At 33.6% G+C, this 18,680-nt stretch overlaps 1 protein-coding gene across 2 annotated transcripts in view; it reads left to right on the top strand.

Annotated features, from left to right (window-relative positions):
- Positions 1-18,680, top strand: part of TRPM6 (transient receptor potential cation channel subfamily M member 6) — a 161,102-nt gene that overhangs the window by 15,533 nt on the left and 126,889 nt on the right. For both annotated transcript variants that reach the window (XM_031939567.1, XM_031939578.1), the window contains exons 2-3: positions 9,711-9,790; positions 11,301-11,339. In XM_031939567.1, coding sequence (XP_031795427.1) covers positions 9,711-9,790; positions 11,301-11,339 — 119 coding nt within the window. The remainder of the gene's footprint in view (positions 1-9,710; positions 9,791-11,300; positions 11,340-18,680) is intronic.

Raw genomic sequence — 18,680 nt, 5'->3', positions numbered from 1 at the left:
GGATAGATTTGAGTTTTAATGCATGTGATGTTTATAAATTCAGAGTTTTTCAACACCACAAATTCAAGTATAGAACATATTCCCATGCCTGAACTTAATATACAGATCCTGGGAAACTAACATGATTTTTTACTGATGAGAGGATTCATCAGAGTTGTTTTAATTAACTTTTCTCTGTTGATTATTGTTATTTTGAATCACTTTTTCAGCATGTAACTTGTATTCTTTTGAAAGCTACTGGCTACATGATATAGTAGATGGAATGCTAGGCTTGGACTCTGGAAGTCTTTAATTAAAATCCTTCCTCTGACACTTATTGAATTTAATTAACACGTTCAAAATTGTATGTCTCATTTTATACTTTGATTCTATCATTCAGCATTCAGGAGTAACACACTTCATCATCACTGGAATACTTGTTGGTTACTACTTTGATCAGAGGTTTTAAGTCCTTCAAAGTGTTTCTTTACAATATTAATTGTCATCATAGTAATTGGTCTCCTCCTTCCAGATTATGGATATTTTTAATCCTTTTTTTTTTTTTTTACTTAATGGATAGCCCAAACTCTTTTGAATGAATATAGATCTAATTTATGAGACTCTGTGGTATTCTGGGGTTTCAGTCTACATAATCTCACCTATAAAACAGGAGCACCTGTAGGGTCTCACCAACTATAAGGATTCTTTTTATTTGGATTCTGCACTGGACCTTCTTCATGATAATGGTGAAAAATTTTGGCAAGTATATTTCTTGTCATGCCTTGATTTATATTAATATACTTGGGGTAATGGAACAAAATTATCTTTGTTGTTGCATCTTTTCAAAGAATAAGAATGGATTTTGCCAAGCATGTAATCATATTTCTAAAGGAAAACCTTTAGGACTGTTTTATTCAACTGAATCAGATACTTTGTTGTAGTTCAGATAAAATCAGTATGATGAACTATTTATCTTTCTTGTTCTTTCAGTTGTCTAGATGTACAGATAAGGTCTACTATGGAATATAGCTTGTGAAAGCTTGCCTATTCCCTTGTCATGCCCTCATCAAGCATTTTTTTCAATTAATGTGTAGATTATTTACATAAAAGCTTTGCATAGCTGGCAAAATAGGTGGATTGGCTATGACTGATATTCATTTGACTACTCTCTTCCTTGTGTAATTAGAAGGTCTTCAACTTTTTATGTCTTTGTAGCTTCCCTTTCTTCAGATACTTGTATGACTAGAGTTGATATTACTTTTTTTCTCTGCTTCCTGACTTCCTTCAAATTCCAGTTAAAATCTTACTATCCTGGTGAAGTTTTTTCCCCATTCCCCTCAAGTTAGAACCTTCCCTCTGTGTCTATTGTGTATATAGTTGTATTTATGTTGTCTTCCCCATTAGACAATGAGCGTCTTGAGAATAGAAATTGTCTTTTTGTTTTTGTTTGTACCATCATTACTTAGCACAGTGTTAATGGAGGGCCATCTCCATTCATCTTGATCTATATCTTGACACTGGCTCCAGATGGCTCTGGAGGGGAAAATGAGGCAAGTGACCTTGTCCTGCCCTCCCTCAGATAAATTTACTTGTCCAATTTACTCGTATTCCTTGGCATCACTTACTGACGTCATGGTGCTCTTTGAGAACAAAGGACAAACAATAGTGAATGTTTGTTGACAGATTATTGCATCATCAATCTGTCCATTTTGAGGAGTTATCTAGAAAGAACATGAATAGTAATTTTCTAATTCCTTTTGGAAGACTCTCTGACTGCAGTCCAGGGGATTCAAGCCTTTCCTCTGATAAGGAGTAACTCACAGTATCCATTTCTCTATCCTATATCTTGATATATCTCAATGGTTTCCTTTGTTCTCAAATGATCTCTCTCTTCAATCCCCTTCAATCTGAATGAAATTAAAAAAACAAACAAATCCCCAAACCCAAATCCCTCCCATTATCTGAGTTGAGATAACACTAGATTCTTGGTATTCTAGAGGACTGGTATCAAATACAAATAGAAACTCTGCAGGCTATATATTGACTTAGAAGACCACATGTTAATATTATGTGGCATTTGTATCTTTATTTTATTTAACATTTTCCAATACATTTTAATCTAGTTCAGAAGTTTTGCAGCAGGCAGCTTGCAGAGCGTGAACAGGGAATTTGACATCCCTCTTCCAGAGGGGTCTCTCTAAAAGATGCTCAAATACGAAAAAAATTCAATTTTGTTCAAGTCTTGTCTTTGACATTTCAGATATGTGGCCTTTGGCAGCTCATTTAACTTGGGCAATTCTAACTTGTAGAGAAAGTATCAACTTGCATTTAATAGATGGAGTTTCCTCTCCTGAGAATTCCTCATACCATTGGAATCACAGGTCTACTCCCTGTCTCTGATCCCTCAGTTCCATACTGGCAATAAAGGAGATGAAGGCACACATATGCATGTCTTGGGGAAGATCAGATCTGAAATAAGAGAAGGTGAAGTTGTTAATCTTCCAAATTAGTCTTAACTTAGAAAAAATTATCTTTGGAGAACTCCTACCACTCTTTTGGAATCTAATTTCCTGATTCTTTCTCCAAAGTCCTGCAGGACCAGTGTTCTGTGTATGTACAAAATCCCACAAAGTTTTGCTTTTCTTTTATCACTCCCTGTTTCCATTTTATTCTCATGTAGTAAGGAGCCCTTACCTCGATATTAGGAAATTATTTTATTCAAGTTTGTATAGAGGTACATTGAAAAGACTTGGAGTCAGAAGACTTAGGTTTGACTTTCTCACTACCAATGAAGCCTGTCTGACACTGGGCAAGTATTTCTCTGGAATCTCAATATTATTGGTAAAATAAATGTGTTAGACTAGATGACCACTAAGATCTCTTCTGGCTCTGAATCTGTTGTCTGTCCTGGGAAGTCTGGGGCCATGATGTCAACTTCCTCTATTTCCATTCTTTCTGGCTAGAGTGTGCTTAATTTCTGCTGCATTTACTAAGAAATCTCTTACCCATCTTTTTGTCTTACTAACTTGGGGTTAGGAAAAAATCTTAATAGATGCTCTATCTAGAGAGATTCAAAGTTTCTCTTGAAATCAAGTCCTGGGGAAATAAAGTAAGATGACAAATGAGTAGGGAATAGAGAGGCCCAAGAAATAGATTTGGAGGTCTGACTATATAATCCAGAAACTTGTCTTCATTTTTATTTAAACATTTTGTTTGCTTCTGTTTCTCATAGGAAAACATACTGTTATAAGCAAAAAAAAAATTTTTTTTTAGTGTTTGAGAACCATTGGCTTAGGAAAGGGGTTTTTCTGGGTCTGCATGCATGATTATGCACATGCAAATTTGCATGTATGCTTGTATGTGTGTGTATGATAAATTCCTTTGACAATTTGGTAAAGCCAGATTCTTCTCAGAGTAGTATTTTTAAATGCATAAAATAAAAAATACATAGGATTACAAAGGAAATTAATTATATTGTAATTTTCCTCCAAATATTCAAAGTTCCAAGTTTAGGACCCCTTGAAATCTAACCATTGATCCCAGGTCAAGAACTTCTGGTAGAGGACAAAAACCTTCTTTTAACAGCCAACTTCTACTACTCTTGACTCCCTCCCCTCTCTCCTGTGTGAATCTTGATCTAGCAATCATTCTTCCTCCTTTCATTACTCATGTATATACTGGGGCCTCTAAATATGTGAAATCTCCTCAGACCTGAAAACAAGAAATCCAAAGGATAACCCAAATCTTCCTTTCCTTTAAATGCTGTCCTAGTTCTCTCCTTCCATAAAATTCTCTCTTTCCTTTCACTCCTGATTTCTTTAAGATTACAAAGCACCTAGATCAGGCAAATAGAAGCCCTGAGAGTTTAACTGATTTGAACCTAATCCTAGACCTTCAGACTCCAACTACAATAGTCTTTTCATTATATCATGCTGTTTTCCTTCCTTTCTTTCTACTTCCTACCTCTCCACTCCCTTCCTCTCCACCAAATTGATGTTTTAACTTCAGAGCAATTTTGGTCTAAACCAAAGGATTTGAATGAAAAGGAAAAAAAATCAACAACAACAGAATTGTCTTTGAGGTCTTTCCTGCATTCTGACTGTGTTTATTTACCATGGGTTGGTGGTACCTCCTTAAAACATGTTTGATAAGAGGAGAAAAAGAGATCACTTTATTTGAAATCCTATATAGGACTGCCATAGTAAAGGCCTTCCTTACCTAACTAGAGGAGCTTCTTGTAAGTTTTCTTACAAGATTTTATATATAAATATATATCTATACGTATTCACACACATACACACACACATATATGTATTAGATAAGACATTTTTTCATTATACAAAATTTGGTAGATCACTGCTTACTTAGTCCTTTTCAGTACACTTTAGGGTCTCCGTGAAGATTAGTATACTTTTGTAATATTGAAGTCCTGATTATTTTCATCTTCTTTTAAAGAATTGCTATTAATTGATACATTTTGGTTTTGACACAACCAACCTGTCCTCTACAAACTCATAAACAATCATCTTTAAAGTCTAATCCCTACGAATTATAAGGCAAAACCCCATTTAAAAGAGTGAATGCTATTAATAGTACATACCAGTTTTTACTTTCCTAGTTGACTGTTACAGGAAAGGGTGTGTACTTTCATCTGAGCAATTTAGTGTCAACATTATTTAATGTATTTGACCTGATATTAATTGCTGTTTAATGTCTGCATTTGCGCAGTGGTAGTCAGTGTGTTAACATTCTTTTGGATTGTTGTTTTTTTTCCATTCTGTATCACTTCGTGTTGGTCATTCCATGTTCTTCAGAATTCTACATACTCATAATTCTTTAGCACACTAGCGCCCATTCAATTCATATTCCTCAGTTTCTTTAGCCATTCTCCAATCTTGGGATATGTTATTTGTTTTAAACTTTTTTGCTGTTAGAAATTTTGTTGCTAAGACTTTTTGAAGAGGTAAGTCTTTTCTTTCTGTCCTCAATCAAAAATTATTAAGTACTTAATGTGTGCCATACACTGTAATGAACTGAAAATAATATTAGAACATCTGATTGTTTAATGTCTTCAGGGTATAAACCCAGTAGTGGGATCCCAGGTTCAAAGGCTATAAACAATTTGATATTAAATGTCTTTTTTTTAGAAAACAGTATTTCCAGTTATTAACAATTTCTTCTGGCAAGTAAATGGATTACTTAAGAAAGTCTTATGTCACATATTCCCTTAAAAAAAAATAGGTGGAGTATTAAGCAACTGTAAAAAGTATGTTTAAAAATATCCTACATTTATTGTTTTTTTTTTTATGTGTTTTCTTAAGGGAGTGCTGCCAAATGTTACATATTGTTAATATTGTTCAGAGTCCCTTGAAGGATAGAGACTTGCTTTTATGAGCTTTATTTCTTAATCAATATTTAGAAAATTTTTCTTGGGTTTTGCTTTTGAGTCAATTGGGCCATATTTTAAAAAGCCAAATCTGAGATTTTCTGCTCCTAATTCAGATGTGATTTCCTTTTCTATGTAGCCACTTTGCTTTAAACTGAGAGAGAATTCATCTAAAATGGGGGAGGCCAATCAACAAGAATTTACATACTGAAGGAAAATGAGTACCAAATGTATATTTATTGAAAATACAGCTATAACATTTGAATATTTTTGAGGTACCAGTTGATCCTATCCCCCTTGCACTTTAGTAGTCACTTAATACTTGTCAATTAATTTACTAATTGATTTTAAGTTTGGAGCTTATTCAGACTATAAAATTAACTTCCAGTGTATAATTGTTCTTTGTGATTAAGAGCAGGCCTGCTAAGTAGTAGGCTGTGTTAATATAGAAAATGTGTTTTTGTTTTGTTTTGTTTGTCAATGTTTTTGATGGGCAAAGGCAGAATGTCTATAGTACTCACATCAGGCAGCTTCTGCTCTGAATCTTTTCGTCTCTTGTCCCATTTTGCACACATTCTCCTTTTTGGACACTTCCATGCCTAAATTGTACAACTAGATCTTTTCCAATTGGAAAAATCACTAGAAACTCCCTGCCTGCACACACACACACACATTGTAGAATCATTGAAAATTAGCAGAAGATAATTGTGCCAAAAGAAAATGTCTGAATGTAATCTCTCTTTTTTTATTTTTTATTTTTATTTTAATAGTCTTTTATTTACAGGTTGTATGTATGTTGTATGTTACAGCATTGACAATTGCCAAACCTCTTGTTCCAATTTTCCCCCTCCTTCCCCCCCACCCCCTCTGCCAGATGGCAGGATGACCAGTAGATGTTAAATATATTAAAGTTTAAATTAGATACACAATAAGTATACATGACCAAACCGTTATTTTGCTGTACAAAAAGAGTTGGACTCTGAAATATTGTACAATTAGCCTGTGAAGGAAATAAAAAATGCAGGCAGGCAAAAATATAGGGATTGGGAATTCAATGTAATGGTTCTTAGTCATCTTCTGGAGTTCTTTCGCTGGGTGTAGCTGGTTCAGTTCATCACTGCTCCATTGGAACTGATTTGGTTCATTTTATTGCTGAGGATGGCCAGATCTATCAGAATTGATCATCATATAGTATTGTTGTTGAAGTATATAATGATCTCCTGGCCCTGCTCGTTTCACTCAGCATCAGTTCGTATAAGTCTCTCCAGGCCTTTCTGAAATCATCCTGTTGGTCATTTCTTACTTAACAACAATATTCCATAATATTCATATGCCACAATTTATTCAGCCATTCTCCAGTTGATGGGCATCCACTCAGTTTCCAGTTTTTGGCCACTACAAAGAGGGCTACCACAAACATTTTAGTACATACAGGTCCCTTTCCCTTCTTTAAGATCTCTTTGGGATATAAGCCCAGTAGTAACACTGCTGGATCAAAGGGTATGCACAGTTTGATAACTTTTTGAGCATAGTTCCAAATTGCTCTCCAGAATGGTTGGATTTATTCACAATTGCACCAACAATGTATTAGTGTCCCTGACTTCCCTTCCAACATTCCGCATTATCTTTCCCTGTCATTCTACCCAATCTGACACGTGTATACTGGTATCTCAGAGTTGTCTTAATTTGCATTTCTCTGATTAATAATGACTTGGAGCATCTTTTCATATGGCTAGAAATAGTTTCAATTTCTTCATCTGAGAATTGTCTGCTTATATCTTTGACCATTTATCAATTGGAGAATGGCTTGATTTCTTATAAATTAGAGTCAATTCTCTCTATATTTTGGAAATGAGTCCTTTATCAGAACCTTTGACTGTAAAAATATTTTCCCAGTTTATTGCTTCCCTTCTAATCTTGTCTGCATTAGTTTTGTTTGTATAAAAATCTTTTCAGTTTGGTATAATCAAAATTTTCTATTTTGTGATCAGTAATGATCTCTAGTTCTTCTTTGGTCATAAATTCTGAAGGTAATCTCTTAAGGATGTAGGGATTTTCCCTTCTTTTCTTCTTCCTCCCCTTCCTTCTGCATTTATCCTTTTCCTTCTGTCAGGGCTCTGGAGATCTCCCTGATGATATCCTTCCACTTCTAAATTTTAATTTGGGTATTTTAACTTTTGGGACTAGAATCTTTCTTTATATGAATTACATGCACCATATTAAATGATCTTTTTACATTACTAGTGTATATGACTTGTGAAAACGAATGAATGAATTATTATGAATGAGTTAGTTTCCCCCCAAATGCTGGAGTAGGTTGGAATAGAAGATCTCTGTTTTTCTGTGTTTGCATATATATATCTCTGCATATATATGCATGTATGTATATATATTATATGCACACATTGTCACACATATTTTATTTAGATGTCATTCTGTTTTGCCAACTTTTGTTGTCTCTTCCCTCTTTCTATACTTTTCTTAATTTTTTAGAAAATTCCTAGTCAATATATAATTTTATAACTTGGAAATTTGAAGTGTAATATCCAAATAAACTCTGTTAACAGTGTGTTTCAAAGTATTAAACTGATCTTTTGATATCCTTAAGATACTCAGTTATTTCTATGTGTACTTTGTGTAGCTTGTGCCAAACCTTTACATTTACGATGAGACTACTGCTCAATTAACTTTATTTTTTAATTAAAAATAACATTTTATTTCCTTCCTAATTGTTTGTTAAAGAAAAAAACATTTAATATTTTTAAAAAATTTTTGAGTTTCAATTCAAATTTGCTTTTCTCCTTTCTCTCTTTGAGATAATAAACAATCAGATAAAGGTTATACATGTGCAGTCATGTAAAACATATGTTCAATTAATTTTTTTTATTTAATAGCCTTTTATTTACAGGATATATGCATGGGTAACTTTACATCATTAACAACTGCCAAACCTCTTGTTCCAATTTTTCACCTCTTACCCCCCACCTCCTCCCCCAGATGGCAGGATGACCAGTAGATGTTAAGTACATTAAAATATAAATTAGATACACAATAAGTATACATGACCAAAACGTTATTTTGCTGTACAAAAAGAATCAGACTCTGAAATATTGTACAATTAGCTGTTCAATTAACTTTTAAAAATTTTAATTGATTAATTCTTGTAATACGTTTTGTTCTGATACAAGTACTTCTCATTCAACCTTCAGACAAAGTTTCCCACAAAACACATTTCTTCAACACATTTATGGATAATCACTTAAAGGAATGAATGGGACTATGCTCTATTTTAATAGTTTAATCATTGATGGAGAAGAATGTGTTTTTACTTTGACAGTGTGTCAACAACATTGTCCATTGTATTTGAGCAGTATTGTTACCTCTTTGCATTGTCTTTATTTGTATTGAACTTATAATTTTTTTGGCTCTGGTTTCTTCACTCTGCATCACTTCTTACGCATCTTCCCATATTCTTTGATCTTCATATTTACTCTTTCCTACATTAATCTTTCAGTCATCCAGTCACTCCTCAACAGTTGAGCGTATAAAGTCTTGATTCCATCATTTTGCAGTCAGAGATAGTGTTGCTTTGGATGTTTCTACATTTGTAGGACTCTGCTTATTGTCATTACCTACTTTGGCCTATGCTATGATCCAGGTGAGCTACATCTACTCCCAAATCTATCTGATTCCCTTAGAACTTCTTTCCTAGATCTGGAGTTTGCTTCCCTGTGTTTTTATTTTATTTTATTATTCTACCTTTGTTCTAAAACCTGAAGATGAATGTCTACAGGGTTTGCAAACTATGTTAACCACTTCCGTGGTTATTGGTGGTTGGTGCTTGATGATAATTTGTATTGGAAGGGTCTACCTCCATATCTAGATGATTGGTCCATTGGTGATCTAGGTGATGCCATGATTTCTTTTAGCAACTCATTAGTGGAATTTCTAGGTGAAAGAATATGAACTATTTTATACCTTATCTTTCACAATTCCAAATGTTTATCAGACTAATTATACTAACTCAAATAAACTGGTTATATTAATTAACTCATATGAACTACTAGAAGTAAATTAAAGTGCTTGTCTCTATTTATACAATGAATTAGTTGAATACTCTTAGTTTTTCATCTGGTTTAATGACTGCTTACCAGTTACTGCAACCAGTTATCAGTTGGTTCTGTTTACTTTTAACATTGTAGAAAACTGTGAATGCTTAGCTTCAGTGGTTTGGCCTTGATATTTTAATTGGTGGTGTTGTGGTTCACTGTATTTCAGAATTTTCTGAATCATTGATACCACGTTGCATTTTCAGAATGAGACTGATTGTTATTTTTCTCTTTAGCCTCAAAAGTCCTGGATTGAAGAAGTCTTTGACAAAAGGGAATGTATACAAATTATACCCAGCACAAAAGATCCTCACAGGTACAATGTATAATTTTTATATGTTGATAACCAAAACATACTATTTAGGATATTGAAAAGAAAATATGGTGATTCACTTGAGAAATTGGTTGAGTTTGTTTTGAGGCTCTTTTCAACAATGAGATGATTCAGGCCAATTCCAATAGACTTTAAATGAAGAGAGCCATCTAGAGAGAGGACTGTGGAGACTGAATATGGATCACAAAATAGTGTTTTCACCTTTTTTGTTGTTGTTTGTTTGCTTTTTGTTTTCTTTCTCATTTTTCAATTTTGATCTGATTTTTCTTGTGCAGCATGATAAATATTTCTGAAGAATTTAGCTAGGGGGAAAATACTTGAAATTTTATGTAGATTCATCCTCTAAAGAATGAATACTTAATCTTACCTTGTGGACTGGCCCACAGAAAATAGATTGAATCTTTCCTGTCTGTTTTTTGTCTGGGTACTAGAATCTTTATCTGCATCTGAATTCTACTTTTCTCTACTGATCAACACTATTGGGGCAGCTAGGTGGAGCTAGGTTGATAGAACACTAGGTGTGAAGTCAAGGAATACCTGAGTTCAAATGTGATCTTAGATAACTTGCTAGTTATGTGAGCCTACTACTAGAATTGCTAATGATGATGATTATATAATAGTACACATATTAATATACACACAACTATTAATATACACACTATTAATATACACATAACTATTAATAATAGTACCCAACTCCCAGGGTTGTTTTGAGGATCAAATGAAAAAAAGTTATAAACAATTAACATCGTATATTAAACACTTTATAAATGTTAGCCAGTATTTTTGATATTAACATTGACTTCTTTCTTCTCTAGAACTATTCATGCCTGATCATATGGAGAGAATCTAAATGATTTCATTTTCCTAAGATCATGTGATTGACCTTTGTGGTTACCTGGTCAAGTTGAAACCCATGGAGAGGAAGTGAGGCTTGGAGGAAATATAGGAGAATGGGAGAGGGGAAAAGGGGAAGATTTGAAAACAGATTCCATATCTTTCCACTAAACCAAGCTGTCTTTCATTTTTAATTTTTTGGTAACCTTTTGATTGAGATTTATCTAAAAAGTCAGACAGTTATTCATATACAGTATAGACAAAACTCTGAATAAACTGTAATACCTTATATCCAGTCTCTAGTGTCTGCCATTTTTCTTGGCTACAGTTCTTTATAGTCAAGATTTCTTTATTGAAAATACTAAGCTAAGCTAAAAATTGCAAGTTAAAAAGAGTAAGCTTTAGGAAGGAACATGAGATTTTCAGTTGAGTTGTTTTGTGACATTTTGTTTCATTTTTATCCCTGAAGATAGGTAATCAGTGTTTGATGGTTATGTTAATATTATTAACTAGAATATGAGATAAATTCTTTATACACTCCACAAGAGACTTTATTGTATATATATTCCTAAGAAATTATTTGTATCCATCTGAAAGCTTCATTGATTTTAAAATTTATGGATTAATTAATAACTGTTTTAATCTGTTCTTTTAGATGCACTGCAGAATGCCAAGTGTGTCAGAATTTAATAAGGTAAGATTAAAATAAGGAAAAAAGAATCACTGTGTGACTTGAGGGTTAAGCCCATTTAACTTATTCCTTTGGAAGTAAATGTTTAGTGGGCAGCTAGTTGGTGCAGGGGATGGAATTCCAGACTGGTGTTAGGAAGACTTATCTTGCCAAGTTCACATCCAGCCTTAAACATTGACTAGCTATGTGACCCTAGACAAGTCACTTAACCCTGTTTGCCTTAATTTATTTATAAAAATGATCTGGAGAAGGAAATGGTAAACCCTTCCAGTATCTTTGCCAAGAAAATCCCAAATGGGGTCACAAAGAGTTGAAAATGACTGGGGGAAAAAAAAACCCTGCACAATTGTTAGTAGAGTTGTGAATTGATCCAACCATTCTGGCAAGAAACATGGAACTATGTCCAAAGGGCTATCAAACTGTGCATACCCTTTGATCTAGCAGTGTCTCTATTGGATCTGTATTCCAAAGAGATCATAAAAAAGGGAAAAATTGTCTAGAGGGAGAGAAGGGAAAGGAGAGGCAAAAAAATTTGGAACACAAGGTTTTGCAAGGGTGAATGTTAAAAAATATCTTTGCATATACTTTGAAAGTAAAAAGCTATTATTTGAAGTAAAAAATGCAGCAGTATAATGACAAAAATGTTTAACAAATTAGTCATTAGATGAGTGTAAATTGGATTTGCCTTGTCCATATCATTCTCCTTCTCCTACTGATGGGGTAATGTTTATAAAGAAATAAAGCCTTTGAGAGTAAAGCCTAGCCAGGGGAAATATTGTTCAGATGAAAAATTAGCTAAGAATGAATGACCAACAACAGCCTTCCTCAAGAGACTCCTACTTTATAGGTCTCTTTTTATTTATTTTTAATTGAAGCTTTTTATTTTCAAAACATATGCAAGGATAATTTTTTAACATTGACCCTTGCAAAACCTTGTGTTCCAATTTCCACTCCCTTCCCCCAACCCTCTTCTTTAGATGGCAAGTAATTTAAGATATGTTAAACATGATAAAAGTATATGTAAATCCAATATAGGCATACATATTTATGCAATTATTTTGCTGCACAAGAAAAATCAGTATAGATCTCTTTTTAAAAGATCAGATTTGTAAAGTATCATTTTCAAAATATGTTTGAATCATGAAGTAATTTTTAGGTGTAAAACTGTATTTGCTTCCAAATTTAGATGTAGCTGAAGTGAATGACAGACTTATATTACACGGAGAAGAAAGAATCCTTATGAAGATTTCTAATGTTATTAGTAGTTTGCTGTTGTAATGTCTGTTTCCCTGAATTATTATGCCCTAATAAAATTATTATAGCCCCACTCTTTTGTTCTTTAGGAATGGAGAAATTAAGAGGCCCTGAAATACCAGTGAATTATAAAAATCCCAGGTGGTTTATTACAAATGCCTGCTGGGATGATTCCCCCTCCTTTTGGGTATTGCCTCTTGCCTTGTTGCCTCCTGGCCTTGATTCCCATCATCTCAGGATTAAGTTATGATCCTTTCCTGGAATTATGGCTTGTCTCCCACCCATTAACCTCACCCTCCCCTTATATAAGCTTTTGTTTCTCTTAGATATAAAAGTCTCCTGAATTAATTGCTCGATGCAATTAATTCTGCTGAATGCTTTGAGGCAAGAGCCCCATGCAGGTGGCTGGCTTTGGCTAGTCTAAATTCTCCACAATTAAAATGATTAAAAACCAATCTCTGTCTTGCCTCAGTTTCTCTGGCATTACACTTTAATTTTTTTTTAATTTAACAAATTTTTGAAGTTTTTCAATTGGCAAAAATCTGCCTTTTCTTCTTCCTTCCCAGTGGAAAAGAAGAAAAACAGACCCTTTGTTACAAACCTATATATTTATTAAAGTTTTTTTTTTGAGTTTTAAATTCTCCCCCATTCACCATCCCCTGGCCCCTCCACTGAGAATGCAAATAACATGATACCCATTATGCATGTGAAGTCATACAAGACATATTTTATGTTAACTGAAAAACAAATTTCTACATTGGTCATTGTGAAAAAGAAAAGATTACTGTGAGGTTCATCTCAGTAATGAGGAGGATTTTTTGTTTGCTTTTGTTCAGTTGTGTCTGCTCTTTCTAACCTTATTTTGGAGAATTTTTTTTTTTTTTTGACAAAGATATTAGAGTGGTTTGTCATTTCCTTCTTCAGTTTATTTTTACAGATGAAGAACTGAAGTAAATAGGGGTTAAATGACTTGCTCAGTGTCACACAGCTAATCAGTATTTGAGGCTGGATATGAATTTATGAACATGAATCTTTCTGATTCTAAGCCCAGTGCTTTATCCATGTTCCATTTAGCTATACAATGAGAAGGGTACTATGTTTCATCACTAGATCTCTAGTATCCTGGTTGGTAATTATGCTGATCAATAATTTTAAGCCTATCAGAAATTGTTCACTGTGATTTTTCTCCTTGAATTCTTGAATCAGGATTTGGTTTGATTCTGGCATTCTGTCTGATACATTTTCTAGATCTGCTTGAAGGTTGTTTTTTGGGGGAGGAGAACAAGAGGGAAATTCATTTCTTCTTCTCTGTAGTGGAAGAATGGTACTTCTCAAATTTATTTCATGTTTCATGTTAACATTTTTTGGTGGATAAAATATCCAGAATTCACTGGCTGGGAATTTGGGAAAAGGAATATACCATTTAGAATTAGGGGAGAGGATTAAATGGAGATTAAAAGAGATATTATTGTTCCTTATTTCTCCTAATCTATTTCACAGTTTCCCTTATTCATGAGAACTCTCTTCTAATGATGTAAAACACTGAAACAAAAGTGAAAATATGGCGTCATTTGAAGGTGCATGCAACATTTTACGTACATAGCATCTTTCTTAAAAAAAAAACCCAGAAATTTATTTTCTTATCGTCCAATCCTCTTTACTTATTAAAAAAGGGTAAATAAATTTTTTTCTAATAAATGAGCATATTCAAGCAATCCAACTTTTCTAATTGGATCTACATAAACTTCTTATGTCTATTGATATAGATATGTGTATGTATAGTTTTGCATACCAAATTTATCCCTTTTCCATTCAGGAAAGAAATAGTATGTTTCATCATCTGTCTTCCAGAATTATGAATAGTCATTGTATTGACTATATATCTTACAGTTTTCAAAATTGTTTTTACAGTGGTGTTATACAAAATGTATGACTTTATATTTATCATTATTTAATCTTATTAGATTCAACTCTACTTCTAAATTTAACTAATCCTACTAATATTCAGTTCATATCTTCTTGTAAACTTAAAATGCTATCAGGGTCCTTCAGATGCATTCCTGTGGAAAAGATGGCAAGATGTGGCTTAAACAATAGACTAATTTGGTAGCATTTTTGCCATTGTTATAATATCTATCAATTCTTTCAAGATGCTGGGATCTAGTAACCTTAATTTAGCAGGAAAGTTAGGTGTTTTCTTAATACCTTACAATTTATCTTCAGATAAAAATAAGTAGAATATACATGACATTCTTCTAATAGAACAGTCTTATTAATGGCAAAAAAGGAAATGAAGTTAGCATGTTGGGACTTATTCTTGTTGAACCTCCTCTACCTTGTTGTGATTACCACTTCTCTTTCTACCAAGTCAGTCCCAAGAAGATATAAAAAGAACAAGAAATTACTACTAAGGGTGAATATGAGAAGACTAGTTAGGAATGATTAAGTTTACAATGACTTTAGGTTGAGGATAAATGTTAAAAGCAGCTTTGTGACCTGTGTTGAGATAAAAGAGGAAGATTTAGGGAAAAAAAATCCCTTAGTTCATCTTTTCTGCAATAAAATTTTGCCAGATATTAAAATTAAGGCCCAAGTTTAAACAAAACAAAACAAAACTATCCTCCCCCTTTTTTTTTTTTTTTTTTTTTTTTTTGGAAAGTCATGAGACCATTTGCTTGCCTCTGGCTCAGTGACATCTTTGACATTTTCCACTACTTTTCAGAGATAACTAATTAGGACTCATATTTGCAAAGTATTTGCAGTAACAAGATTATGTTCAGTGGTTTTTTTTTTTAACTTCTTCAGGAGAATTAAGAGGTATCTTTTTTTCTTTATTTTACATTCTAATTCCTTTTTAGTTTTCATGTTTGATTAATATTTCCCTATCCAAAGACTATTCTCCTTGATAGAGAAGGGCACCAATAGCAAAATGGGTAGAGCACTGGGTCTGGAATCAAAAAGATCTAAGTTCAGATTTGACTTCACATACTCACTGGCTATGTGACCATGGGCAGGTCATTAAACTGCTGCTTGTTTCAGTTTCCTCATCTACAAAATGGAGATAATAATAGCATCTATCTCTCAGAGTTGTTGTGAGACTGACATTAGTCAATACTTGCAAAGTCTTTAGCATTGCCTGGCACAAAGGAGGTCCTTTTAAAATGCTTATTTCCGTTTTTTCTTCCTAGGAAAAAAAAACAAAAACAAATCAAAACCAAAATAGGAGATGACCATTATAGAGAAGCTAGGTGCTAAAGGTTAAATGATACAATTTGTCTTCATTGTGTCAGCAATTCTCAGTGCCTGGCACATAGAAAATAAATGTTTATTCCTTTCCCTTCCCCGTACTTCTATTAAATAATTCTATTCTAAATATTCTATTAAATAAACTCCTCTTGATCTCAGCCTAGCTAACTAAGCTTTTTGTAATATTCATCCTAAATCTCATATCATTATTAGCCTTGTAACTGTAGACTAAACTTAAAAGATCAACCCGTCTCATATTCATCCTTAGAATCATTTACTTGCCCTTATTTCTTTCTTAACTTTATTTAAATAAAAATTATTTAATTATTTAAATTTAAATTTCACTTAAGTTTATTTCAATGATTTAAATTTACTTAAATTTATTTCTTTAATTCTCTGTGCATCCATGTTGATCTCATTAGACATTTTCTCTTTTTTCTTCTTCATTCAGTCATTTGTGTTTGTCTTTTCATGCCTTGTAAATCATTTTTATTTTATCCTTTCTAACCTAATCTTAAGCTTATTATCTTTGGAAGACAAAACAGAAGCAAGATAGAGTTGAGTAGTTCTGTCTTCTTTTTATCTATTATCCTCTTGTTCTTGATAGCATCCTATACCATTTATCCCTTTATTTGGGATTTTAGCTATTCTTAATTTGGATCCTCTGAAATCTTACCTTACATGGTTCTAAGCTTGTTATCACTCTATATTGGCAGCCAATTCCCTTGAAAGAATAAATCCCATTTAGCATCCTTTCTGCCTTTGGAAGAATGAAATTGTCATCAAGGGAACTCACAAATTTTTTTGCCTTGTTGATTTTTTTCCATTGACAAAAGTACCTGTTTCAGTTTTGGTTTCAGTTCTGTTAGGAAGTTCTTCCTTATTACTTCTCTGCTACTTTTAAACATGATCCCATGTTTAAATGATCCCATGATTTCTGTTTCCCCACCCCCCAAAAAAAAGGAAAAAAGTTTTTTAAATTGTTATAGTCCATTGAGATTAATTTTAAAATCTGGCCAAATTTTACTGTGGAAAATATCAACAAAAGGATTTGAAGAAAATCTTCCTCTTTACCTCAATCCAACTAAAAAAGCTGTTTGTTATTGTCATTAAGTTTCATTCATTCTATTTACTCTGGCCTGCTTTCCATACTGTAGAAATCTTTTTGGGTCTTGATTCTGTTATCTTACATGTTAGTTATCCCTCTTAATTAGTCAAATTTGACAAGTATTTCTTGTCTCTAGAAAGACCTTCCAGTGTGAATGTGGATTCATTAATCATAAAGAAGGAAAAGTGAAATAAACATTTACTACTATGTGTCAGACACTGTGATAAGTGCATTTATAGAGATTACCTCATTTGATCCTCATAACTTTTGAGATAGCTGCTGTTATTATCCCTATTGTACAGTTGAAAGAACCAGAAGCAACCAGATTAGGTGATTTGACCCTCAATAGGAGGTAAGCAATTTGATATAGATTCTGTATGTACAGTCATGGAAAACATATTTCCATATTAGTCATGTTGTAAAAGAAAACACAGGCCAGGAAAAAAAAAATCCCAAGAAAAATAAAGGAAATTTTTTAAAGTATGTTTTGATTTGCACTCAGAATTCATTAGTTCTTTCTCTGGACGTGAATAGCTTTATCAAAGGACATCATAAGTCCTTTGATATGGTCTTGGATCATTGTATTGCTGAAAATAGCTAAGTATATTATAGTTCAGTGTTCTTTTGGTTTTGATCATTTCATTTTGCATTAATTTATGTAAGCCAGGTTTTCCTGAGAGCATCCTAAAGTTATTTTGTATAATACAATAGTATTCAACCACAATCATATGTTACTTGTTCAGTCATTTCCAATTTCCATTTCTTTGCTACTATAAAAAGAATTACTATAAATATTTTTGTATATACAAGTCTTTTTTAAAAATTTTTTTAGGGGATACAGATCTAGTTATGGTATTGCTAGGTCAAATGGTATGCATAGTTTATAGCTCTTTGGGCATAGTTCTGAATTGCTCTTCAGGATTGTTGGATCAGTTCACAACTCCTCCAATAATGCACTGATGTCTCTATTTTTCCATATCCCCATCAACATTTTTCATTTCCCTTTTCTGCCATTAGCTAACCTGATAGATATAAGGTGGAAACTCAGAGTTGTTTTAATTTTCACTTCTCTAATCAGTGATTTAGACTCTAAATCTTTTAAAGTTGGGGCAGCTAGGTTGTTATGATCGTGTATTTTAAGATCAGCACGAGACAGGAATTCAGGTTAGGGGAAAATCGTCAGTCTTTATTCTCAGTGAAGAAGGATTGGAGGTGGAAGAGAATCGGCGATAGCAATGTGTGCAGCTGAGTCAAGAAGCTAGCTCGACCAGCAGCCACACAACCAGCAGCTCGGAGTCTCGAACTCAGCCCAATCTCTCCCCACTTGTCTTCTTCCCTCTCTGCCTCCACCCACCAAAATCGTCATTTCCTATACAACACATCAGGACTTGCAAGGAGAGTGGGCAGGGACCATTCTTAATCCAATCATGTATATTAATAGAGTATAGCCCAATTACTATCTAGCCTCATGTACTTGGGACCTCAGTGCATCAGCTCAAACCTCAGCCCATTACATTTCCCGCTTTCTTTTATTTTAGAACACCGGTGGTCATGCCATCCCTGACTCCTCAGGGAGGTCAGAGCCCCCAAGGGGAGGTGATCACAGCCTCCCTAACTTCTCAGGGAAGGAGGTGAAAGCACCGAAAAGGAGGTGATCACAGCCTCCCTGACTTCTCAGAAAAGGCCGTGAAAGCACTAAAAAGGAGATGATCACGCCCTACCTGACATCTCAGGAA

Source organism: Sarcophilus harrisii, chromosome 1, assembly GCF_902635505.1.
Source record: "Sarcophilus harrisii chromosome 1, mSarHar1.11, whole genome shotgun sequence".
Taxonomy (NCBI): Eukaryota; Metazoa; Chordata; class Mammalia; order Dasyuromorphia; family Dasyuridae; genus Sarcophilus; species Sarcophilus harrisii.
This window is presented reverse-complemented; position numbering and strand designations above follow the sequence as displayed.